Source organism: Cyclopterus lumpus, chromosome 21 (assembly GCF_009769545.1).
Source record: "Cyclopterus lumpus isolate fCycLum1 chromosome 21, fCycLum1.pri, whole genome shotgun sequence".
NCBI classification, from domain to species: domain Eukaryota; kingdom Metazoa; phylum Chordata; class Actinopteri; order Perciformes; family Cyclopteridae; genus Cyclopterus; species Cyclopterus lumpus.
The window spans coordinates 11,054,413-11,080,163 of NC_046986.1; the positions used below are offsets into that span (position 1 = coordinate 11,054,413).

General features: G+C 39.4%; 2 protein-coding genes across 3 annotated transcripts in view; both read right to left on the reverse strand.

The window, feature by feature from the left end:
- Positions 1-6,677: 6,677 nt before the first annotated feature.
- On the reverse strand, positions 6,678-8,230 carry sp5a (Sp5 transcription factor a). Its single transcript, XM_034562094.1, has 2 exons — positions 8,180-8,230; positions 6,678-7,822 (listed from the first exon to the last, which is right to left on the reverse strand). The coding sequence occupies exons 1-2, from the start codon at positions 8,228-8,230 to the stop codon at positions 6,746-6,748; spliced, it is 1,128 nt and encodes a 375-aa protein (XP_034417985.1). The 3' UTR covers positions 6,678-6,745.
- A 3,369-nt stretch (positions 8,231-11,599) lies between these two features.
- The window catches only part of myo3b (myosin IIIB), a 55,189-nt gene continuing 41,037 nt past the window's right edge, over positions 11,600-25,751 (reverse strand). For both annotated transcript variants that reach the window (XM_034561438.1, XM_034561439.1), the window contains 4 exons: positions 18,924-19,024; positions 18,500-18,546; positions 17,991-18,148; positions 11,600-11,718 (listed from right to left, as the gene is read on the reverse strand). In XM_034561438.1, the coding sequence (XP_034417329.1) occupies positions 18,037-18,148; positions 18,500-18,546; positions 18,924-19,024 (260 nt within the window). In that variant the 3' untranslated portion in view covers positions 11,600-11,718; positions 17,991-18,036. The remainder of the gene's footprint in view (positions 11,719-17,990; positions 18,149-18,499; positions 18,547-18,923; positions 19,025-25,751) is intronic.

Consider the following 25,751-nt stretch of genomic DNA (forward strand, 5'->3'; position numbering starts at 1 on the left):
CAATAAAGAGATGGAAACCAGTTATGAAATAAATAATACATTTAATTACATTTTAATCACTGATGTATAAAACATGCAGCCTCCGTTCAAGAGTCACCATCTAAATCAGAACTAGCATGAAGTTTTCTCTTTATCACAACAATGTCTAGATATAACATGTCAACGTTAGAATCTAATTTAACAATTTTTCATGGTTTAAATACCCAATACCCCTTTCTCATTAAAAGCCAATTAAAATATGCGAAAGTACAATCCTTTAATTTTCTCATAAAAATGTAAATGACTCAAAATTGCTACTTACAATCAGAGGAATTATTTAACAATGGGAAATAAATCTCCATGTCTCCATGAAATTATAAAGCAATGACATCTCCAAAGTAAAGTAACACATGTAGCCTAAATTAAACCAAGAGTAAACCAAGAAAACCAAGAAACAACTGTATTGCTTACTGGTTCAGTCTCCTACTGTTGTGCTTTGCAGATGGGATTCAATATGAGGTCATCTTGCCATAACACGAGAGTTATTGCATTTCTGTTGTGTTGTCCGAACCATTGGGTGGAGTTTATACTGGTCTCCTGTGGGACATGAACACTTCCCATCACCTTCTCACAGCGAGAGACTCTTAAAGCTCCTGCATGAACTCACAGAACTTCGAGGGCAGAGATGGAAATTATGAATCACTTCTCTGATTCAAATAGTTTTGTCGTCCCTGACTATCTAGTTTGTTTATCAACGCCCAAACATTTAGTAATCATATAACTTGAAGGTAAACATATGTTGTTTCGGGGGCCCTTGCTGCTGAAACAATGTTTATTAATGACATCACATCATTACTAGCTGTGACAATGTGTTCATTGTGTTTGTGTTGTTTTCACCTTGCTAGTCTCTTTGAGTCGTCATGGAGACGTCTCATGTAGAGACTACTTTACAAGGCGTTTGTATTTCTGTCTGTTGACAGATTGTGTCAACGCGATAGTGACACAGCCGTGAAAGTTGCAGTGACACAACTTTACAGGTGTGTAGATGAGATCTAAATGAAGGCCGCGTTTGAAGTGTGGGGTCCGGGCAAGGCGTCGGAGGTAAGTGGGGTATGAAGTGGGGGAAGGGGCCATTGTCCCCGCCCCAATGTTTATGTTGTTTTTCTGTGCAGAATTACCCAAAGCTTTCATTGAGGACGTGCTGTACGTCACCAGTGAGTTGAGCTCTCCTGCTAAACGCTACCGATTCAGTCCCAGTGGTGATTCGTTGTAGTCAGTTCAGCATGAAGATTCTGTGGTTTAGATTTGTTTTTCAAGATCTGAACATCTCTTGTCTTGAGAGACAGTTTCCCAATTACAAGGTCCCTTTTTGGGTTAAAATTAAAAACATATTTCTACCAAGCAGGCAGGTTTAGGGAACTACATCAGGTTTGTTACAAGTAATTATACAATACCAACCAAGGAAACTGAGCTACTGTTTGCTATTGGCATAGTTTAGAAGCAAAATTAGATGAATATTAAATTAACTGCATGATTGAACTGTAACTGACATGAAATTGTATTGTCTGTCCATCATGTATAATTGTGTATCAAGGTTTTATTATTGTGAAATAAAACTTAGTTCTGTTTTTGCTTATGACTTCAGACTCTCATTAGCAATAACTAATACCATCTGCCTTTTCTCAGCTAATTTCTGAAAGGAAAAGCGTATTCTAAATATTTCATTATTTTATATTTCTATTCACAATGAACAGATATTAACTTGTGTTTTTGTGCTGTATTTCTGTTCCACTGTTGCACAATCAACTGCCCTTAGGGGTCAATTGGTTGATTAGGTTGACTCACCTTTATGTGACATCACACACACATTTCCTGAATTGTCATTTTATCCCTACCTGTGTTGTTTACATTTGTACTCCTTTTTGTTCATCTCCTCCTTGAACAAAGTTCACTATATGACACCTGAAAAGTCCAAATATTGTAAGTGATTCTTTAATGCTTCATGACTCTTGACTTTGTGTTCTTAGTACAATGATTCATCAGTAGTGTCATATTTTACTATTTTACTAAACCACTTTTCTTTATCAGCTTATTGTGAGCTCATTTTCAGATAGTTTGTGTTTTTGTGGTGGGCGGGGCATGGTTTAGATTATTTTCATCTTATTTATGACCACCAATCAGAGCCTTTGCACTGTTAACATCTGAAAAAGCATACATAAGGTTTGTTTTGAATGTTATTTTCGGAACTTGAACATTAATTGTTCAATTCAAATACTTAAGATGTATTACTGAACTATTTCAGGGGCTTTAAACTGACACAGAGGCATTTACAGGGATACAGTCCAGCTTTACTGACAGATTTAATAATTATTTATCTCAACGTCCAGACAAACCTTTTCCACTCGCCATACTTAAAGTAGCATCAGCAGCAAATTCCTTCGGCAGTACAACCATCTTCCACAGAGAGAAGCACAGCTGTTGACATCAGGGATTTGATTCATGCCACTGCTTGGCAGTCATTTTATTTTGAGCAGCTTCTGCAGAGCCAATGACACAGTGAAGTAGGATCACGTCTGATGAAAGAGTCAGTCCCTCTGCTGACTGAACCTGATCCCCAAAGCTCACCTGATTGCAACACATTGTTCAATTTGACATTTGAGGGTGTAAGTCATCTATATGATTCCTAAAAATGTCCGTTAACATTCAAAAATGAAAGTGAAATAATAAACTGCACTCCTCTTTCAGCAATCCCGAAAGTTTAAATACGTTGGCCAAAAAAGTATTGATACAAGGTTCAGTTATTGGATACCGGATGCTTTAAGTTGCATCCAATGGCCTTCATCAGGGGATGTGTTGGTGAAGGGGAGAGAGAAGGGGCATTTATAAATAAATACATACTTAATCAATAGATATAATGAGTAAACATATTTTAAATGATAAACTTTATCAATAATTAGTATACATATAACGACATATCTTTTGTGACTATGACTGTTATATAATACTCTCTATATGGTCTATTTAATATCTGTTTAGAAATTGTTGCTTTAGAGATTGACCCAGTTTGGGTCAATAGCACAGATTCCAAACCATGGCTCATTTTAGTTTACATTACCAAACTGGATTTGACTTGTTGTTGGACACAACAAGCTCATGTTTGACCCTAAAACCATCATACATTAATTGTACTAAATGATACGCATGTGACATTAAAAAATGCAAAGAATACACACATAATAAACAATCATGGATAGTGATATATACGTTTTTACAACAATACCAAATGTTCTATTTCAACATAGTTGTCATGTAATTGTTGATATATGTGTGTCTGTATGTATACATACAGACACACATATATGTCTGTATGTATATCTGTACATGATTTCTTTTGCTTTTGTTCTGCACTTTGAGCAGAGTCAGGGGTGTGTTAATTGCTGTGTATTTCTCTGATTTATGTGGTTTTTAACCTTTGATTGAAAGAAAAAGTTCACAACCCTACCATGTTTTAGTTTGGGTAAATAACCCAACATAAATATAAAGTATAACACTATTACTATTACCATTGTCCACCCATGGTAGTGGCCATTGTGTTGGCGCCGGCTGGATACTATTACTGTGTAAAAACAAGTTAAATATATAATAGGAATTACAGTAATGGACATTTTCAACATTTAACACTTTAAAATCCGCTTACAACTAAAATGCAGTTTATACATCTACAGGGTTTTTTAAAAGAGTGTATACCCCTGAAGAGAATGACAAACAGATTGAGATAATTAGGAATGATCCTTTAATCTACAGTAATTATATAATATTAATGATGCTTTTCATTCTGTTTGACAGTAGACATGAAATCATTTCAAGTCATACACGGACAGGCATTAGTAATGTGATTATTTTATGTTATCAAATCTTTTTCATTTAAAGAAAATAAACCTATAAGCCACAACAGACGGCATCCTTTCTATTACTAATTAAGCATTATAGCCTCCTCTGGTGTTAAAGTAGCGTCTGCATTTTGGACAATGAAACCAAATCAGAGACGAACAATGCTTTTGTGTGGAGCCAGTCGGCTGCATTCAACATATCCATCTACAGCCATCATTTTATAATAGGATCATACAATGTGCAGATAAAGACTTTACAGTTCAAATGGTCACATCTCATCTTATTACTGTACGGTTTTCCTTCACATCCTCCTCTTTTTGTGATGAATGCGTGTTAATATTCGTAAAGATTGTCCGTTCTTGGGATTTGGTCAAAACAACTCTCACTTTTACATCTACTAGCAATACTTGTACAACAAGGCTGCATGTACAAAATAGTATAGTATACAATTCAGTATGATATAACAAATTGTGCCCAAAAACTATAGTTGATAAATAACTGCGACAGACAATGTTTTGTTTGTTTTGAAGGTCCAATCATTAATCTTTGACCATATAAATTGCAAGTGCATTAATTTTATTTTATATAATTAGCTTATAGATTAAAAAAAACAACTCTGTATTATTTATTTGTAATTTACTCATCATTAAAAAGTATAGATCTGATGTAAACAAACATTAACAACACCTGCAAACCTAACTTGCATTTGAGTGTTGAATGTGTCTAGAATTACTCCTCGTATTAATTATGTATGAATTAGTTATATTTTAGTTGTATTTTTCTCAATATCAAATGGACTTATATGGTAGTGGGTTATATTCGTCACAATATTTGTCTGCCCTGATGAATCACTGAGGCTACTTACAATAGGGGGCGCTGTTGAGGCAGATAACTGACAGCTCAAAAAGTCAATGAATGGCAGCGGTTGTTCTCTTCTTCATTGTGACATTTTCACTGATCCCTCAAAGGACAGACAGGAAGCCGACTGAGTCCCTGCTGACAGGCAGCAATGCTACTGTCTAGGAATTGAGTTACCGAATTGGATGTTTGTGTCATCTATCAGTTACTGAAAAGTGATCCACTTTCTGTGCTGATTAGTTATGAAGAAGTTGACAATCAAGTTATTTTGTCCCCTGCAGGTTACTTTAAATCTCTAGTCGCCATGGGACCCTCTGGGTGGAGGAAGACACAATAAAATAATGATCTTCAAGTAGTAGTTAGTTTACTGCACTGAAAGCCACATTATTTTTAATGTAGGTGTGAGGGTGTAGTCAGCGGGCAACCTTCTCCATAAATGCAATTATTTCTCCACTCCGTTGGATAAAAGAAAAAAGACTGAGTTCTTTGCTAATTAGATGAATCAAAAAGCTGGACTGTTATTAACTTTCCATTAAGGCTCTGAGTGACTCGGTCAGACAGGAGACATTAAACATGCTGCATATTCTGTGTGTAACATGAATGCAGTGATTTTCCAGCTAAAAGTGTTTCTCGGCTAATGGGTTTCATCTCAGCCTAAGTCTTCAGAGGTAAAAGTAAAATGCAAAAACAGAGGCACAGAACAAATAGACCACATCTTAGAGTGCATTACCACATTAGAACTGTCCCACAGTTGAGTGTAATAGTACATCAACTGGAAAGAAAATGTGCGATATTCTCAGAAGAACTTCATGTACAATTGTAATTATTTTGAGGGTTGTTGACATTTTTATCTCTGGAAAGTACATTTTTTGTAAAATGTCTCTCCTCATAATTTACAGAAGTTACTGAAAAGGTAGAGTTTGGGGTTTAATTAAATTATGTTACTAGATATTCGCATCTGCATGCAACTTTAAAGCGCTCAGGTCTACGGTTGATGGATTTCTTTCACGTTTTATGTCAGATGGCGGCCACATTTTTAAGGCTGCATGGTTATATTTTGTGCTTTTACATTGTTCTGGACATTCTTAAACAGCTATGTACATTTCTCATGATTTTTGTGAAGCTTTTCACACTCAAGACCACCTTAATTTCTGTGACTATATCATGTTGCTTCTGTTAAATGTTGAACAACAAACAGCAGGAGCAGAAGGTCAAAGTTTGGATTTTTTTTTAAATCTTTTATTTTCAGACTAGACAATAAGTATTGTTTTTATCTTGGTTGAAATACTCCTTTTTTACTATTACCAACAGCTGGAAACTAAATATTAGCACATTTTTCCTCAACGTCTTCAAATCACTTACATTTTAGATTTTACTAAACAAAATAGTTGGACATGAACAGCTGGGTTTTACAATTCACAAGGCACACCAATCCAGGTAATACTGAATCAATTTCTTTACACAAAAAACCTGATTGTCTCATCGCCCACATCAGGGATATCAAATGACTTATTCGAGTTTAGAGTTGAAGAAAATGTTATAATCTTTATTCTCACACAGTATTTGGGTCATATCAACAATAGCAGATCTTTTCAAGAGCATGCTTAAAAACACCCCATAAGGAGCAAAAAACGGACACTTTCATTCAACAAAAGCTATTAAATATAATTTACAGCGGAGTGAGATCGTCCACCGAAGACAATGATCACAAGTTGAACAACTTGTCTTCCATGACATGATATAGACAGTGAATTCAAACTCATGAGCTATATAACTTCTCCATGGTCCCAAATTAACTTATGAAACTTCATATATATATGTATATATATACACATATACAAAAAAAATGTGCTACACAGACCAGCAATGTCAGAGACTATTCTCAGGATGTAAGAAACCAACAAATGAAATAAAAAATACCCTATAAAAACGCAGCTCACTGAGTACTTAAACTAACGTGGGACTGACTGTATTGCACTCGTGACTTCTACACTGTTTAACGTGACTACACGGCGTGTTACAACATATTCCTCGTGTCCTCCCGTTTCACGTGCTCAAGTGTCTTGTCGTGGCACTTTGTTTTTTTGTTCTGGTGAGTCTTGACATGTTTGGCCAAGTGGTCACTCCTCATGAACCTCTTGCAGCAGTCCGGGCAAACAAAGCGCTTCTCCCCCGTGTGAGTCCTCAGGTGTCTCTGCAGCTCATCCGACCTGGTGAAGCTCTTGCCACAGAACAGCCAGTTGCACACAAACGGCCGCTCTCCAGAGTGCCACCTCAGGTGCGCTTTGAGGTGAGAAGTTTTGCCGTAAACTTTCCCGCAGCCCGGTATGTGACAAATGTGTTGCTTCTTCTTTCCGGGCTCGTCGCTGGACGTGGAGGACTGGCAGTTGGGACACCTGCACCTCCTGCACCGCCGCGCCGTCGCGAGAGGAGACTTCGTGTGCAGCAGAGCCGCGATTTGCGTCTGATATTGCGCAAAGTCCGTATGTCCCAGCACCAAGCCCCTCTGCAGCTGGAAGCGATGGGGACCGAGGGAGGACGTGTGAGTGACGTGGTTCCCCTGCTGGAGGCTCCACCACGGGATATCCTCTCCGGAGTTCGGGGACAACTGTCTCTGCTGCTGGTGCACAAGGCCGGAGGGTCCCGTGACAAAACTTGACATGGCGGGCGGGATGGGAGTCGGTGCCGCGTAGCTGACGGCGGGGACGTAGGTGGGGGGGCAGGAGGACTGCAGAGACTGCATGGAGCATGGCAGCATCTTCACGGGGGAGAAGTCATAGGGGTACGAGGGGTCCGCCGGAGGGGTGAGGGGCAGTTCGTGGTGCGAGCTGAACGAGCTCTGGATGTGCGCAGACAGCTGGGGCTTGGAGGATAGTCCGAAAGTTGAGTTGCCGGCCAGGCTGCTCTGATGTATTCCCTCGTTAGTCCACGGGTGAAATAAACGCGAAGGGGAGCCAAGAGCTGGGTCGTAAGGGACCTGGAGGAAATCGGTGTGGTTTGATCCGTGGTGATGGCCGATCCGGTTACAAGTGGCCGCCAGGAGTGCCAGCGGAGAGTGCTTGCAGTTCTCTGGAGAGGAGTTTGGAGTGCGATCCTGGATAACCGAGACACACATGTTCTATATTACAATCATTATTAAATACACTTCACGAAGCAACAGAAAACAACACACACGCACACGCAAACACATGATGTGTTACGTTTTGATATTCGACTTAAGGGGTTAAATGATGCGTCTGCGTGTGTACTACATCGTCGCCGATGTGAGACAAAAGTTGTATTTATGTTGCAGAAGAAGTCATCCGGAAGAAAACAATAAGCGAGAGGAATACAATTACACGACACAAGACAATTAAAAAAGACTCTGTAACCACACGTAAATCAACTCGGATGAGTAAGTTTACGAGTTACCAAAAAGTCGTCAAAAGTAAACATAAACTTGCGCACAAACCTGGAGAAAAGCCTGGAGTGTTTCATTCCGCAGTACGGCCACTGCTGCCATGGTAAACGTCCTCCTCCCTCTCGGTGAGAACAAATGCGAATAAAATCACTAATTTAGGTAAATATGTGCATTCGCAGTGAAAAACGTCGCGTCGAGCAGGTCTCCACTCTTCAGTGCGTCCTCTCTCCGAGATATCCTCGGTCTATCTGAAGAGTGAGGGATCACTTCTTAGAATTTGATAAGGACTTTGGTGGGCCGCCAGCCAGTCAGAAATAAGATTTATTACTTTGAAGTTTGCCGCTGCCCAATCATCAAAGAATAGCGGCTCTTTGAGAGGGGAAAGCAAATCCTTTGAATCCACAAAGCTCCTATGGTGTGTTTGTTGGTCTGGATAAAGGAGCTGATTATTAAGGGGGATGGGAAGGGAGGAGATAAAGGCGGGACAATTAATGAAGTAATCACTATGTGGGAAATGTATATACACAAATAATTGGATTTTCTTGATCAAAGACCCCCATGCCGCCTGGAGACCCCGGTATTGGATGCTGTAGTCATCTGATCCTCTTTTTGTAATTAAGGATTTGTAGCAGAACCCTATGTGACAATGTGACATTGTTATCTCTGGAGATCTCTAAGAGCGTTGGCTGACTGTTTGATGGAGGAAAAGAGACCAAATCAAGTGACTCAACACAAAGTTCTCATCTCTCAAGAATCTGCGTCTCTTTTACATTTTTAATTTGAATTACATTTTCTTTGTTGTTCCTTTGAGCTACAACACAGCATTAAACACTTAATTATACCAACTCTGAATTATTAAAAAAAACTTAATTCTCCTTCACTCATTTTAATCATGTGTTCTATCAGAACCTTATTCCTAATTTACTTTTTTGTTCTTTTTCTTCTTCTCTTTCTCTTTGTTGAGCATCCAAATGTAAGCTGAGAGCCTTAGGGTAAATTCCCATCAGCTAATTCAAATTATAACATGTTACTTAACACGAGACAAAAGGGGAACCTCTGTTTTAAATCAGGTGACAAAAGCAGCACTTGAAATGGGGATGTCTCAATTATGTTTCCTTATATACGTTTCGTTGGGTCTGGGGAGGAAGTTCAGCAAAGGGTCTCGTTCACTGAAGCATCCAAACTAAACAGATGTATTCATAATGTATGGGGACTTTAACACAAAGGCTAAACTGGAATACAATATCAGATGTTGTCCATTTTTCCTTTACGGAACATTTAATGTGGACAAAAGTATGCCGTTTTTTAAAGATTATATTCAAACTTTTGTGGCAAAGCAGTCGAAATGGAAGTTGTAGTTTTCTATATCAACTCTCTGATCTTTATCTGGCTTCCCTGAAGAAACAATCACTGTCCTCTCAACTAGTTTGGAGCGGCAGATTTTGAATTAGATCTGTTCCTTTGAAGGGATTAATGTTCCCAGTCCTCTCCCACGGCTTTACACACAGTCATGAGGGAGAGGGGGAGTCCTGCTGGGCTGCACTGGAGCCATGTTAAACTACAAAACTGGCTACAGGAGTGAGTGGTGTACACTGTTCACTGATTTAAAAATAAGAAATAGTGGAGATTAACCTTGTTTACATCAAGTTATGGAAGCAGTGGATGAAGTCTATTGTGAAGAACATATAAACATATACGGAAAACCAGAAGGTCACTACTTTGAATCCTGAGCCACGTTGTATTAAATCTGCCTTTTACCAGAGTGCGTGAATATACTTTTATAAGTTACACCTTCAAAATCATCTTACAGAGGTCACATTCTAAATGTTGAATGGAAGTATTTTCATGAGACATAAGACATATGTGTACTACCTTTCAATAAGGCACCCTTTATACACAGTTTATAATGTAATGCTTTACTAATGGTTCATAAATAATGTACTAATGCTTTACAAATCAGTTTTAGGCAAGAAGAAGAACTTTGTGAAAAATCCATTTTGCTGATGTTCATCCTCCTTCAGCACGAAAAAAAATTACGAGACACATGAGCGTGTAATGTTATAACAATATTATTACCAAACAGAAAGGATAAGTGGGATTTTCACAACCTGGCAACCCAACACTAGCTCATATTAACGGATCCCGAATGATCTATAAAGCAATCATAAGTTATTTGTTAACCATTTATATAGCCATCGGTTGCAACTTGGGAATTCAACTATTAAATGTGTACATTTTAGTATTGAAGGATTTTACCCAAAAAAAGAGCTCAAAACAAGTAAAAAAATCCTTTGACTGGTGTTTATCCAATGAGTTAGTAATAAATACTCTTGGGATTTTGACAATGTGGAGCTCAAAACAGGTGAAAAGAGGTATATAAAATGATCAAATGTTGTATACTCTGTTAACCAGCTGTTACCAATTAAATTACTGGCGTCACTGCAGTAAATATTTGTACAGTCTTCTTTAAAAGTTTGTATTTCTGCAGAATAGTGCTGTCAGTCAGTTTTTACTTCCAGGTTTAAATGTCAGATAAATGTCAAACGTTGTAATCTGCTCTCTCATGTCAAACCAGACAACTGTAAAGTAAAAGGGAAATCCACCTAAAACAGAAGTAAGGTTTATTATGATCCTGAACAGCAGCACTGATTTGAGGACATTGAAATAGCAGATATTATTCGGATTTAGGGTGGATTATCACTTAAATCAGCTTTACATGTGAGCTGTCATGCTCTGCAAAGGCACATTTCAGACATATGTGACAACTGCAAGAATTTTGTAAACCATCAGAATTACCAAATTATTGATATCTTCCTTTGAGATAGCAGGTTCAGCCCTAAATGCAAGTTCTTACATTTTAATGCATCTCAATAGGACTTCAGCGGAGGGATGGATTTGGCTGAGCAGGACTTTGATATAGTTTGTAAGAAATTCATGACCGTGTGCTTGACACAATGTCCAGTCCCTGAGGTAATTTCCTGGCTCCAAACCGTTACCGTCTCATGGCCATACCTCACGTTTTACAGAGTCACCTCAGCAGTGGTTTGGCTAAAAGAAATTTCTCCTGCGGTATTTGATGGAAAAATTAAGTTGGAGGAACCCCCACAGAAATAGTTTTTGCCTCAAAGGTTTGAACATGGAATCAGTATGTACCATCCATGTATTTCCTACAGTACACTAAAGCAGAAAGTCGATGAACAGAAATACACTTAAGAGGTGGAGATGGGTATGAGGCTGCATTTAGGGATTAGCAGAAAAAAAATTTGAAATAAAAAAATAAGATACAGCCTTGTGGTTAGAGGAAACAAAGCTCAGACGGTATTCTTCTACATGAAAGTCAGTTTCTGGTGGCTCATATTCCTATTTGGATCAGAAATCTGAATTCCCTGCAAAACAAAATGAAACATTTAGTAAAAAAGGTCAACAGGTGTAGAAGAAAAAATACACAGTGCTCAAAAGTCAGCGGTTTAAACACATTTATTTGACTCATATAAAATGTCAGTTTACTTGAAATAAATATACATTTACAATAGATATCAAATGTGCTGCTGACATTTGTTTAGATCCAGTTCGAAGTTGACGAAGGCAATCTGCAGAAGAGAGAGAAAAACTGCATTGACATCCCTGAATATGCAGCACACTCTAAATACTTTTTCACTATCGTTCAACAGAAATCATGTTATTTGAGTGATTTACCACTTGATATGATTGTATTGACCCCAAATGGATCTGAGAAAACAGAGCTGCCTGTGATCTGGACACTTTGAACATTCTGACCGACCTGACAGTGAGAACGGTGGATTTGACAGTCGGGGGGCAACGCCACAACACTTTTAACTTTCCATATACTCTCTGGACAGCTGGAGAGAAAACAGGTTCCACAGCTGTCTCTTACAAGAGATATCAGAAAAGATGGGGAGGGGATGGGGGTGGAGGGAGGTGCATGTGTGAGAGTGTGAGAGTGAGAGTGAGTTTTGAGTTTGAGTGTGTGGGAGAGAGAGGGAGAAATGCTTGAGGCTACTGGGTACTTGAGCCGCTATAATGGTGTCTCGTATGAGAAAACATCTGTGAATTTCCTCAGTGATCTACAACAATGTATAACTCAGAGCAGTCACTCAGCAGACCTTTGAAGTTGCTGTCTGACAGAAAGCTACCATTGTTCACAGCCCCCAACACACAGAAACTCCAACTTTGGTCTCACTAATTTTCCCTGCAATGCGATACAACTCCCCCCCCCCCCACCAACACTCTTTCTCTCTTCCGAGCCTATGAAGCTGGGGATCTCTGCATATTCAAGAGCAAAGAGCAAAGCCTTGGCAATGTGCAGGATTGGCCTGGGGTCACGAAGGGCGGGACAGGTCATTTTACCTTCCCTCAGCCCACCCTGGATGCGTTAATCCAGCCCTAAAGAGGGAAACTCTCCCCCTCTATGATGATGTTCAAGGTTACAGCCTACAGTGCTCTCCCGGGAATTATTACAATAATATGATCCACGTATATATACAGTGATGGCATGAACCAAATGATCCTCAGTTAATTAGAGGGTGGCAGCGTTTAAGAACAAGTGGTTTGAAGGTTTTAGGTTTTATGATATGTTCTTTCACATTAGCAGTGAGTAGTATTTGTTCAGGTTGGTCACTGTCTTTTAACATTACGTGTTGTGGTTGGCTAAATAATCGATATTAATGTGTTCATTTAAGTAATTAAAGATTTTACTTTGGGGAAATAAAGTATATGAAGGAATCTTTACCTTAACACTATGATATAAGATGTAAAATAATGGAAAGAATCCATTCACACACGCATATTATCGACATATCCCTATAAGATTAACCTATTACATATGTCAGTGAAGTGCTGTGTTGTTCATGTCAATCCACTTATTTAGCCTAGAAATATCAACAAAACTAAAGACCATTGAGTAAGTGACCTTAAGAGGCATACAATGAAATTACGGTTCTATGACAGAATGGCGGTCTCCACAAATTACGATACATTATATTTTTTACAGTTGTACTGGACATTACTTTATTCTGACCTCAATCAAAAGGTCGTCTGGTTGAACACCGGGTGATCTGTCCCTGCTCCCCCTGGCAGTGGTAAAAAGAGCAGCTTTTTGTAATGCATCCCAAACTGAAACAAGGCCGTGGTAATTCTCACACTGTTACCCGTCCAGCGTTTATTCAATGGCAGCTGGTCCCACCATCTGGGAAAGCAGCACCGGGGCAAAAACATAACAGGTTACACCTTTGGCCATGCCAAGTCTGCTCGTGCCCCACTCCCTTCTACAAACTGAGAGGGGCTAATCACAATTTCACGCTCTGATTTGTCAAATCCCATTCCAGCACCTGAGGCACCGAGAAAACTTTAATGTCAGTATCTTCTTTGGCGGAGAGGATAACAGCTTTCCTCTTCTGCTTTTATTGTTCTACGTGAACCCTTTTCTAGTTTTATATTTGCTTTTACACAAGGAAGCAACTGAATGGTTACATTTCTTTTATGCAAATGTTAAGGAAGCTCTTTCTGACAAAAACATTTGGTCAGCACCAAGATTAGCAGCCAGGAACAAACTCTTATCTCCTCATGCATGCGGTTTATACTCATGCAAATGTTAACAACAAAACAGTGCATAAAGTGCCCTCAACAAACTGCAGGTGTGAGGAAGCTGAAACAAAAGCCACTGTAACCCTAATGGCATCCCTTGTCATTAAGAGACCTTTGATGTATGCAGCCTACTCAACAGACTCTTTTATCTCCTCCTTCCTCTATGCCTCTCTTTCTGTCTCTACCCGGCTCAACCAGTTTCTTTATTAATGCCGTCTTTAGGGAATGTTCTTTTGCTCAGAGCCCTCAACACACATCTGACATCTGGTTGACGCTCATGTATGTGGTTTTCTTTGGCACCAATCATTAGCGAGTAAAGAGCTTCACAGTGCTAGGTCTGTAGCTATTCTAGATGTATGTTTGTGTTGGTGGGAACCAACATTATGACAAAACAAGACGTGGCATTCAAACTGTGGTATGCAATCATAATTTAGTGTGATGTATTCTACTGTGGTGAAAATCGGACACCTCAAAAAAGCACGTAAACTGCATCAAAACAGTATTTGAAAAGGCTGCACATGAAATACTGGTATTCAAACTCTCCCTTTGAACTCAAAGGATATAGAAACAGGACAATGTTGGCCTAATCGTGCTCTCTCTTTGAAGTGAGACATCACTATTAGGTGAAGAGGTAAGTATGCTTCTTTAGAAAATAAAAGCTTTTCATCATTTGTTAAGGCTGCGGCTCGAGCGATTTTCATAAAGGTGGTTTAAAACTTTGGATAACAGTGTTTGGGGCTACCATGGCTGTTGCTTTAATGAAAGTGCGGTGCATGAAGCAAATAGCTAAAATGGTAAGAATAACACCAGCAGTGACGTTAGCCACATTAAAGGAGTCCTCGCTCGAACACCAGATGTTGTCAGATTTAATGAGGAAAAACAAGAGGGAGCTAGATTTACGCAGACATATTAAAGAAAACACAGGTTTCAGGCCTCCAACACTGACGTGACACAGCGTCCTGCCTGCAGACCAACAAGAGGACCAGGACCAAGCCAACACAGAAGCTCCAGTTCATTAGGTCAGAACATCTTTCGTGAGAGTGACGACAGTATTTCATAACATTTGCCTTTTGCAACACATAATCAGCTAACCAAGGTAATTATGTACACACCTCCGCTCACCTCCTCTCATATGCTAAAGCAGGCAATCAGCCAGGGAGTTAATTTGGCAGAGAAAAACAGGGGAAGAAACACCCACTCTGGAGCCATTTGTCACCACAGTCCAACCTTGTTATTCAAACTAGTGAGCCTATTTGAAATTCCTCTCTGTGGCAAAACAGGGCCAAAATAATCAAGGGAGCATGATCACACTTAATTGATTCAGTGTACTTTTAAGACGCACTACAGGGTACTGGGGTGACCTATTTCAGACTGCTCTTCAGAGGAACCAACTATCCCAGCAAGGAAGTAATGTACAATGAGGATTTTAATTATTGCAGGATCCATGGTTACAACCGGAGGTGAAATGCTTCTGAAAGAACTGTGACACCACATTTTATCACTGCCAGTGGTATGGGGTATTATTCTTAGATTTTCTTTTAGTTATATATGACAATGATTGGAAAATCCTATGAATTTTTTATTGATGCAGCTTAATTATGCGATTGTGAAAACAGATTATTTCGTCTTTGTCTTTTTTTGAGGGACAGTTGTCCCCAGATCTAAAATGTCCACAAACAACCACATGATTTATGGATATGAAACACACTTTTTAGATAATGCAATGATGGATTGTAACTAAGTATATTTACTCTAGAACTATACTTAAGTCCAATTTTTGGAAACTATTTGAATATTTCCATGTTATACCACTTAATACTTCAGCTTTACTACAACTAGGGAAATATTGTTGTAACTTTTTACTCAACTACATGTATTAAACTGCTGTAGTAACACGTTTGTTTGCAGATGAAGTTGTCTATACAAAACATATATGATCTTTTAAAATAAAAATGCATTACTACAGATTAAACTTCCCAACAGCATAAAGAGTAAAATGATCTCTACCTCAATTAACTGCTACATAAAGTGCTGCTTACACATGAATGCATCAGTAATAATACACCAATATTGTGAGAATGTAACAATGACAGGAGCCAATGTGTATATTTTTTCTGCTGGTATTCTTTTACATGTTATAACATGATTGTAACATGAATACTTGAACTTGTAAATTACACATTTACATTGTTGAATGGCTACCTTTAAATAAAGTATCCACCACTACCCAGAGCTTGTGAAACGTTAAAAACATTTTGGATTAAACACACTTCCACTACAAGCAGAGTCAGTCCTCAGAGTCTCAATCCAAGTCTAACCCTCACAGTACTGTTTGATGAACACTTTGGGACTCTTTAAACCCACCAGGATTCGCATGAACCTGGACCTAAGTGAGCCGCTATCTCTGTCTCGCTATCTAGGCAGAGCTCTAATGTTTTCCCCGCTGAGTGTAAGGAGGATGAGATCCTCAGTCATACCACCCTACTCTCCCTATTAAGATCAAAATCTCCTCTCAGGCCCTCGGGTGTCAACAAAGGGAGATGCAGTAAATGATATGCAAATTGAAAAGAAAAAAAAAAGCTCTACAAATCAACTCGCCGGCCCTGTATTTCCGACACTTCACATCTTAAAAGAAAATTCCTGTATTTAGGGTGAAATTCAAAGTGAGGTCTAGCTCTGCCTCTGTGAGGCTATATGGGGTGATTCCAGCACTCAGACAGAACAAAGCCCCTCTAACTACAGGCGGCTCGCTGTGGGAGAACTCGGAGGGAGAGTTTGGGGCTTCAGAAGGATTTGTTTCTGGATCCGTTTTAGACAATGAAATAGGTTTGACCAAGTCCGGTTAACACCAATGCATTTGAAAAGAAGCACGTTGCCTCCAAGTGCTCCTTAAAATAAATGTGTAACGATGCCGATACAATAATAGATGGTAAACTAAAATAATTGATGATCCTTATAATTCTAAGTTATTGTTGTCATTTATTCAGCTAATACAAAAGCATTACAAATCAAATGATGTATTCCCTTTTGCTTAGCTCATGTCATTACAATGTATGTTTGTGTGTCTGTCTGTGTCCTTCGCATATCTTGAGAACTGTTCATCCGATCTACTTTACACTTGGCGGATGTAATGACGGGGACCCAAAGACATACTATTTGGACACGAGACACATTCACTTCCAACGAGCAATGGACACTTTTTTACAACTGTAAGCTGCACTTCCGAACGGGCACGCGCTCCAACAATGCTGCAAGCAGCAACTACGGAAGCAATATTACTTTTTTCCTCAGATAGCGAAGCCATGACTCAAGCTACTCTGCCTCTGATTGGCTTCCCCAGGTATTATTTCACTCACTCACCCTAATCAATCAGGTTATGACTCCAACCATCAGGAAACATTTTTCCATAATAGCAGCCGAGCAACCCGCCTGTTCCAAACAGCAACGTGATTCTTCTTATTTTTTTTACTGATGTTCCAACACACGGACACAAGACATTTCTTTTTTTTCTAGGTATTTGTCATTATTTTCAACATTTAAGAGAGAAGAATCAATCAATCAATAATTAGCATTAGATACATGGATAATAAGAGTCGGTTACATTTGTCTTGCAGCCCTGGCATAGAAACATTTGGTGGATACTCAGCATTTAAGTGTTTCATTGTGACTTTGCAAAATGCTTTTCATTACAAACCTCCCCTCCCCAGTGCACCACATGATGATGTATTCTTTGTGTTACGTGTATTGTCATTCCTTCATTTATTGATGCAGCATCTGTACCATTTCACAGCAGTTTTTTGTAAACTGAATGATCATTTCTTATGAAGGGCATGTTTTTTAAGACACCCAAAAATGCCGGTGGAATAATGACAAACAGCATAATATTCTTACACGTTTTTGCCACATTGAGAGAGGCACAACTGCAGGTCAAGCAATTAGGACTAGAAAAAAAGTTTGCTGTCTTTTTCCCCTCTTCTTGCTAGTTTGAACATCTCCAACTAAATTCAGGAATTATGGCAAAAAAATATATGGTGGCTTACTAAACAGAAAGTAGCACAATGATGTTGTAATAATTTAACTTCATGAGTAAGTCGTTCCTGTAAACCCTTTCTGACCATTTTAGATTACCAGCTGAGGGCATCGCCTGCACAGGTCGCCTAGTCTGCCCTGCTGCTACTTGCTCCACATGCCACAGCACTTCTAACACTACGGATGTTCTTTGGAGTGTCTGTCGACATGTCTGCTGCGTCTGTCTTACCGGTTGACATGGCTGTAAGGCTCAGCTCTGACTGACGAGAGGCCCACTAGAAAGGGTGGGAGGGGGGGCAGTCGGTCGCGTACTCTTCCTCAGGGATTGACTCCACAGTTGACAGTAATTTGTAGTACTCATCTTCTCCATCCAGCAGTTTGATTTGACTGTGATGGGAAAGACGACGAGAAAGTAGAGAAAAGTATAACTGTGATGCAAAACAGTATTTGCAGATAAAGCGTTGAGGCGCATGCGTCATCTTAAGTATACTGAGCTGAACCAGGATGCCATTTATAGTACAAATATAAGTCAGACCTTCAACAATTAAAATTAGCATGCTGACAAAGCCTTAATATGTAACCCCCTCTCTAATGACGCAGAGCAACTGCTCATAAAAAGCCTGTTATTTTTGGTTCTCCATTTACATTATAAGAAAACAACTCCATTTCTGGATTCTCCTATTCCACAAAGGGCCTGCTCTGTTTAGAGTGGCTGTAAGTAGGAAAGCAGTTATTTACCCAAGTTTTCTCGGCTTCCTCTTGCTCCCCTGGTAATCCAGAGTTCTCTGAGGAAAGGGCCAAGAGCACACAGTCAAAAGATGAGCAGAGAGTCATTAATTTTTAATTCAAAGTGATTTTGTGTTGAATGCGAGCAGATGCTGATAATATCAGAAGTCACAGCATAATTTTTTCTGATCAAAGGGCTCAAGTGAGTCTGATGAAGCATGCATCTTGCTCAGCTTTGATAAACCACATCAATTATTCACCGTGAAGGCAGACATCCTGACATGAAAGCAACAGATAAAGAGCATAAGCACATGTTCAAGACAAGAGGCAGAGAAGCGTGGGGGTGGGGCTCCAGGGTCTGGCACAGGTAGGTTTAATTGTATTATCATGTGGAACCAAAGTCAGACAAAGGCCTTTATCGGCACTTTGAACTCACATTTAGCTGGTTGTAGTACAGGCTGTCTTCAGGGCTGTTGAGCAGCTTGGGCTGCTGGCCCCGCCGGCGAGGAGTTCTTTGCTGCAGCTTCATCACTGGACCTGCAACAGAGGAAAAATGAGGGCAGTGATCCAACCAAGCAAAACAACAACAAGCACCGACATGATACTGATGGTGATGACAGCAGCAGTAAACAGTTTCTGCCCTCCACTTTGTAAATCTGCACCCCAGTGTGACAAAGTAGCAGAAACACATTTGAAATCTACGTTGGTTAAGGTTGAAGATTATGTAATTTCATCAATGGGCTGAGTCAATAAGAGCTTAACATTACATAAATCCACACATATAAACAACATGTTTCCTCACAGGTGCACAGCAGGCTAGAGTTCAATTTGCTAAATAGCTACGAATGGAGGAGGCAGAGGGGAGACTGTGGGGCGAGGTATTCAAGAATTTTCCCTTTTCCATGTGACCAAAACCCACAAAAAAAAGAGATAAATATTATTGAATGCGTTTACACTGAGCTAAGATGAGATCTTAGCATTCCTTCACACTAAAACCAGGAGGCAACCGACACTTCTGAAAAGTGAAGCCAATGTGGAAGTGCTTTAAACTTGCAATTGTTCTAATGGCCAAGAGCCAACTTCTCTGGTTGCAAAAAGAGGTCTGATCGTATAGAAGTCTGTGAGAAAACGACCCTACTTTTCACTTGATTTAACGTCGTAAATTTTAGTTTATGAAAGTTAATTGTCACAATCTGATCGTCTACAAATGTCTTATTCAGCATTGGGAGCGCTACACCCTCTTGTGTCACTTCTAGTCGCAAAGAAATCAAGATGGCGACGGACAAAAACCAAGACGACTTCTAGTGCTAGGAAGTAAATATATACATGACAGCTGTGACCATCTTGAAAGTTGCTTTCATCGTTTAATAACAGTCCCTGAAAATGAACACTGTGACTACAGAGTAATTGACTGAAAAAGTGTGGCGACGTTAAAGTGCTGGTAATCCTATTTATTTACAGTATTTCAGTCAATATATGTGAGAGTTATAATAATAATGCGTAGATGTGTAAAATTTAATTGCGTATTTTTGTCAGAGATAATTAAGTGTTTTAGTCACACTTAATAATAGGTGGAACAATTTAATACATCGAGTAGAGGATTTATTTTCAATGCATTGAACATTTGTCTGAGGAGTTAAACATGGATTCATCCTGTATTTGAAGAAGGAGTTAGTTAGTGCTGCATCAGCCGGGAGGCTTTAATGAGGAAGGTATAGGGAGTTGTTTAAAGTGTCTGTCTTTTAAAAAGTTGCCATTCATTTTTCTGCTGAAGTTATTAGTAAGTACCTAATGAGATACATAGAAGCAGTGCACAGTAGTGAAGGGCAGACAGGTCTGGTAAAACACAGGCTTGTAAAATAATCAAATGTGCTGGTATTTGGCTTTTGTTATTTTTGGACAGAGCTATTTCCTCCTGTTTCCATTCTTTATGCTAAGCTATGCTAATGACTGTAGGTTCATACTGAGTGTACACAACTGAGAGCGGTATCAATCTTCTTTTCTAACTCTTAGCTAAACAAAAGTGAATGAGAGTATTTACCAATATGCTGAACTATTCCTTTAAAAGCTGAGTTCACCTGCATCAAAAGTATGAGTGTTATCTCACATTAGCCTTGGGGTGTCCAGCATTAATTTGGTTTTCATTGTTGAGATTACAAGGAGTTTGCTGCCACACCAATACAATTTAAGTGTTGTGGTGATTTGGATGAACGTTAAAGTGAAGAGTCAACCATTAGCACTACACTGACTCAGCATATCTACAAGAATCTAGATGCTCACCCTCCTGCTTCCTCCTGAGACCAATGACACAATTATTGCGAGCTGTGGCTTATCTGTTAAGAGTCAGAGAAAGAAGTCAATTATGATTCCCATTCAGTGAATGACTTGTTCTTTACTCTCTGCTGCTTCCATTCCAGCAGATGACCAAATCTTTGCCAGCGTAGCGTTGTTTTCCCTGATTGTTCAAAACAGTGTACTGAATAATTAATTATTCATTGCACCACAGAAAGGATATTGACATACTAAAGATAACGAGCTACGTGATTATTCAAACATAACCCAATTATGAAGGCTTATTACATTCTCCGACTACAGCACTCCCAGGGTTTCAACATTTATAGGTTACAAAAGTGTGTTTTAAAGCCGAGACACCTTTACAAGGTAGCATCTATATTTAATGTCAGATAACGTTTCATCTTCTTTGCCTACGTTTCGGGTGAGACAGGCCATTTCTTCATCATCTCTCGCTACCTCGGCTTCTCTACCTTGACTAAAGCTGCATTTGCTTTTTCCACCTTAACACTACTTTGTACTCACTTTGAACAGACCTCATCACATCTCAATCCTATACATCAAAGGGCAAGCTCCCCCTCCACCCCCCATATTTCCTCAGCTTTCTTGATGTTATTCAAACTGGTGCAGGTTTACTAAAGTCACACTTTGTAAATGCCCAGAAAGTTCCTGTCAGTTCTGAGATATTAGCTAACTTTTACCGTGAATCTTATCTATCCGTGCCTCAGAGGTGCTAACCGTCCACTGTGTGAATCCGTGTCACCCCTGAGTATTAGAGGATATTTTGGATGAATTTCATGTACTGAAGAAAATAGCTGTGTCATTTGGCTGGATTAAAAGCACTTATTTTTAAATATTACATTAAAATGAATTGTACAACGTTGCTGCTTCGCCTTGTGAGACCTAAACGAGCTACTGTGGTCACATGCCATGTGATGAAAACAAAAACTAAATAACACATCAAATGTTTGCACCTTACATTTAATTTAAGCAATGTCTGTATGTAGGACATTGTACTGCTAATGATGCAGGAATGAATTTGATAAGCAAATGTTTTATTCCCCTGAAATTGCATCAAAGCACTCAATCACAAATAATGAATCCTAATGTCCTTGAACGAAGTTTCAAAATTCAATCGGATTGTAAAAATAGTTTGCATAGTCTGTGTTGTGATTAGTGAATCTTAAACATTTTTTAAAAAGTGATGCAGACCCTGCTTTCAGTGTACGCCAGCTAGTACTTCAGTCTCTGTTTGCTGAAGACCCTCCGCAGTTCCAACTGGGTCTTAAAAGACCTCACCGGCTGTCGTTGGTAAATTTACTGCGCTATTGAACATGAATTATGTGAGCTCGCCAAACAGAACAAATAAGTTATGTCCCGTTTGCAGATGAACATGCTCTCTGTATGTTGGTGTGGAATTGGAAAAGCTGTTTGACATTTAAGTTGCAAAAAGAAGTTGCAGCCCCGCTTTACAGTGAACAATATGCAAATGTTAAATCATATTTTAAAATTGAAATGCAACACAAACAATGTGGCTGGCACGTAAACGGCATTTGGTATTTTTATTTTCACTGACTTAATATTCAAATACAATATGTAAAACAGTATTACCGGTAACCCCAAATCTGGGGTTACTATCTAGACTAGCACTTTTGTATGAGGATACTTTGTCCCTGGATGATGAACCAGAGCAACGTTTCTTCTAACGCCAACATGAGATTGAGAGTTGTGGCCTTGCATGGTCTCAACAACTATTGGATGGATTGTCATGAAATATTCATGGTCCCCCGAGGACGAATTATAATATCTTTGATGATCCCCTGACATTTCATCGAGCGTCATCATCAGGTAAAACATTTTATTGGTACTTTGAATTATGACCCAACGCTTGCAAAACTAATAACATTTTCATCAGCTGTGCTTTGGGTTTAGCTGTTAATTAGCAAATGTTAGCATGCTAACGAGATAAACTAAGACGGTGAACATTGTGCATTTAACAATGGCATGCTCATAACATTAACACCATTGCGCTGCATTAGTTTATTTATATTATTGTAAACACAAGACCAATTTGTGATTGAGGTTGGTTCAATCATATTTTGTTTAATAACACAAATACTGTATTATAAAAAAAAAAAGGCTTTAATTACGTTTACAAAAAGAAAATTACATTTTAAATCACTACTGCAATATTGGTTGAGAAAATCCAAATAAGATGTTTTCCTAAAATGGACTGTTGCAGATCTGGAGCCCGAAACACGACACACAGAGGTTGAGCATCACCATTTATCCATTCTGACCTGCAGCGATTAGAGCGTGTAGCAGATCAGAGGATGGGTCAGAACTCCCATCATCCCATCTGCGCCTCTGTTTGGGAAATCACTGCCATTTGATCCAGGCCAGCCCCAGAGGAATGCTGCTCCTGCAGATATATTACAGGCACGAAGGCAACCAAACTGGCCTCTGGCAGCGGAGCGTGGCTTGGGCGTGGGCAGCAGAGCTGGGAAGGGGTCAGTCAGTGGCTCACACCAGGGGTTCGCTAAATGATCGTGGGTAATATCGGCTGTTTGGGGTGGGGAGGAATAATGGTCTCCTGGGAATACAGAGGCAGCTCATACAATATTGATTTCTCCATATCAAAAGAAAGCTGCGCATAGTTTGCTTTTCTCTGTGAGAAACTTACATATTAATTCTCAAGGGATGTTAATACAGCTCTGATATCCTTACTCTTGAAAAAGGATAAGGATCCTACAGAGTGCTTTAGCTATCGTCCTCTTAGCCTGTTAAATTCTGATTTAAAAATATTTGCTAAACTCCTAGCTCGTCGTCTGGAGTCTCATATGTCAAAATTAATAAATTCTGAACAAACAGGATTCATAAAAACGAGATTGGCAGCAGATAATGTTAGACGCCTTCTCCACATTATTGATGCTGCAGAAGACAGTAAGACACCAATGTCACTTCTCTCTCTTGACGCAATGAAAGCTTTTGACAGACTTGAGTGGCCATTCTTATGGTTAGTCTTAGAGGTGATGGGCTTTGGTAACACTTTCATTGGCATGATTAAAGTCATGTATTCTAACCCTTCAGCCCGAGTCTTAACAGGACGCACCTTCTCCTCTTTATTCCCCGTTTCTAGATCTTCACGCCAAGGTTGCCCCCTGAGTCCTGCATTATTTGTCCTCTCCCTTGAGCCTCTGGCTCAAGCCATTCGCCAATCTGTTGTGGTGTCACAAATAGGCATTCGAAATACGCAGCATCACCTCTCATTGTTTGCGGATGATGTGATGGTCTTTTTGGAAAACGCCACTCAGTCTCTTCCACATCTGCTATCCTTATGCGAGAAGTATGGAAGCTTATCAGGCTTCAAAATTAACTGGTCAAAATCTGCTTTACTCCATCTAAACGACTCTGTTTGCAATTCAATCATCTCTGCCAACATCCCCATTGTTAAACAGTTTAAATACTTGGGTGTTGATGTTTTTCCTTGTTTAAACAAGATTATTAAGCATAATTACTCTATTTCTCTGAACAACATATTGAAAGATATGGGAAAATGGATGAGTCTCCCCATGTCTATTCAAGCCCGTATCTCTGTGGTTAAAATGAACATCTTACCCAGGATTAATTTTGTGAGCTCTATGCTACCTCTTTCTCCTCCTTTTGATTACTGGCATAAATTAGAGGCAGCGGTATCAAAATTTATTTGGAAAGGCAAGCGGCCACGACTTAAAAAGTCTACTCTACAGAGGAGAAAGGAGAATGGTGGTCTTTCAGTTCCCAACTTTAAACTTTATTTTTGGTCCTTTGTCTTAAGGCCTCTTCTTACATGGTTTGACCCAGATTCCTCAGTGTGCGTTAGAAAGTGATATGACAGAACCATGGTCACTTCATGACGTTCTTTTTGCCAATATCTCTAACAAACAGTGCCAGCTGCGTTTTGGCCCCATTGTCTCTCATCAAACCTGGAGATTGGTTGAAACATATTGCCATATACCATGCAATTGGCATACACTTTCTCCACTAACAACACCAACAATAAAGCACTCCTGATTGGAGGGAGGCCTATAACAGCTCCGCATTGGGAACAGAGGGGGGTTCATTATCTAAGAGACATTTTTAACGAGACTGGCTTGTTATCTTTTGCTGACTTACAAAATGCATTCAGTCTACCACGTTCCTCGTTTTTCTTTTACCTTCAATTAAGATCAGCACTCAAGTCATATGGTGTCCCCTGGCGGAGATCTTTGCCCATCCATCCTATCCGGAAATTATTTACAATACAGGTAAAAACCAGTGGTATAGTATCTAAGCTCTATCAGTTTTTGGTGACACCTGGCCGCCTCAGCCTTCCTATTGAGAGGGTCTGGGAACGTGATTGCCCAGACCTGACCACTGATTTTAACTGGCATGATGTATGGTCTAGCATCTCAGAAGTATCACGCAATCCAGACCATCAGCAAATTCACTACAATTTCATTCATAGGACATATCTCACCCCTGTGAAATTGCATCACATGAAAGTAATTACCAGTCCTTTATGCACTTTCTGCCCACTAAACACTCAAGGTACATATCTTCACATGTTCTGGGATTGCTCCCCTGTTTGTCAGTTTTTGAACAATATTGCATCCAAGTTATCTGTCTTGATTAATGTTACTGTGCCTGTCACTCTCAGTGTTTTGATTCTAAATGATCTGTCAGACTTTCAGCTCTCTAAAATTCAAATGCGTGCTCCATTTGCTGGACTTACAGCTGCTAAGAGAATGATTGCAACTCGCTGGAAACCACCTCATAACTTATCTATTCGAACATGGACGCTTTCCTTCTTGGATGTTATATATATGGAGATCTCAACAGCTCACATAAATGGAGCATCAGAAAAGACTTTGGACACTTGGGTCAACATTGCTGATTCTTTGAAAAATATGCTGTAGATGTGTGCTATAGCCCCTTACTTCTATTTTGCACA

What these genes read in the sequence shown, in the direction of transcription:
- sp5a (XM_034562094.1), bottom strand. Translation starts at nt 8,230, where the DNA reads ATGGCAGCAGTGGCCGTACTGCGGAATGAAACACTCCAGGCTTTTCTC. An exon ending in CACTCCAGGCTTTTCTCCAG is followed by an intron (nt 7,823 to 8,179) that starts GTTTGTGCGCAA and finishes TCGGTTATCCAG; the next exon opens with GATCGCACTCCAAACTCCTC.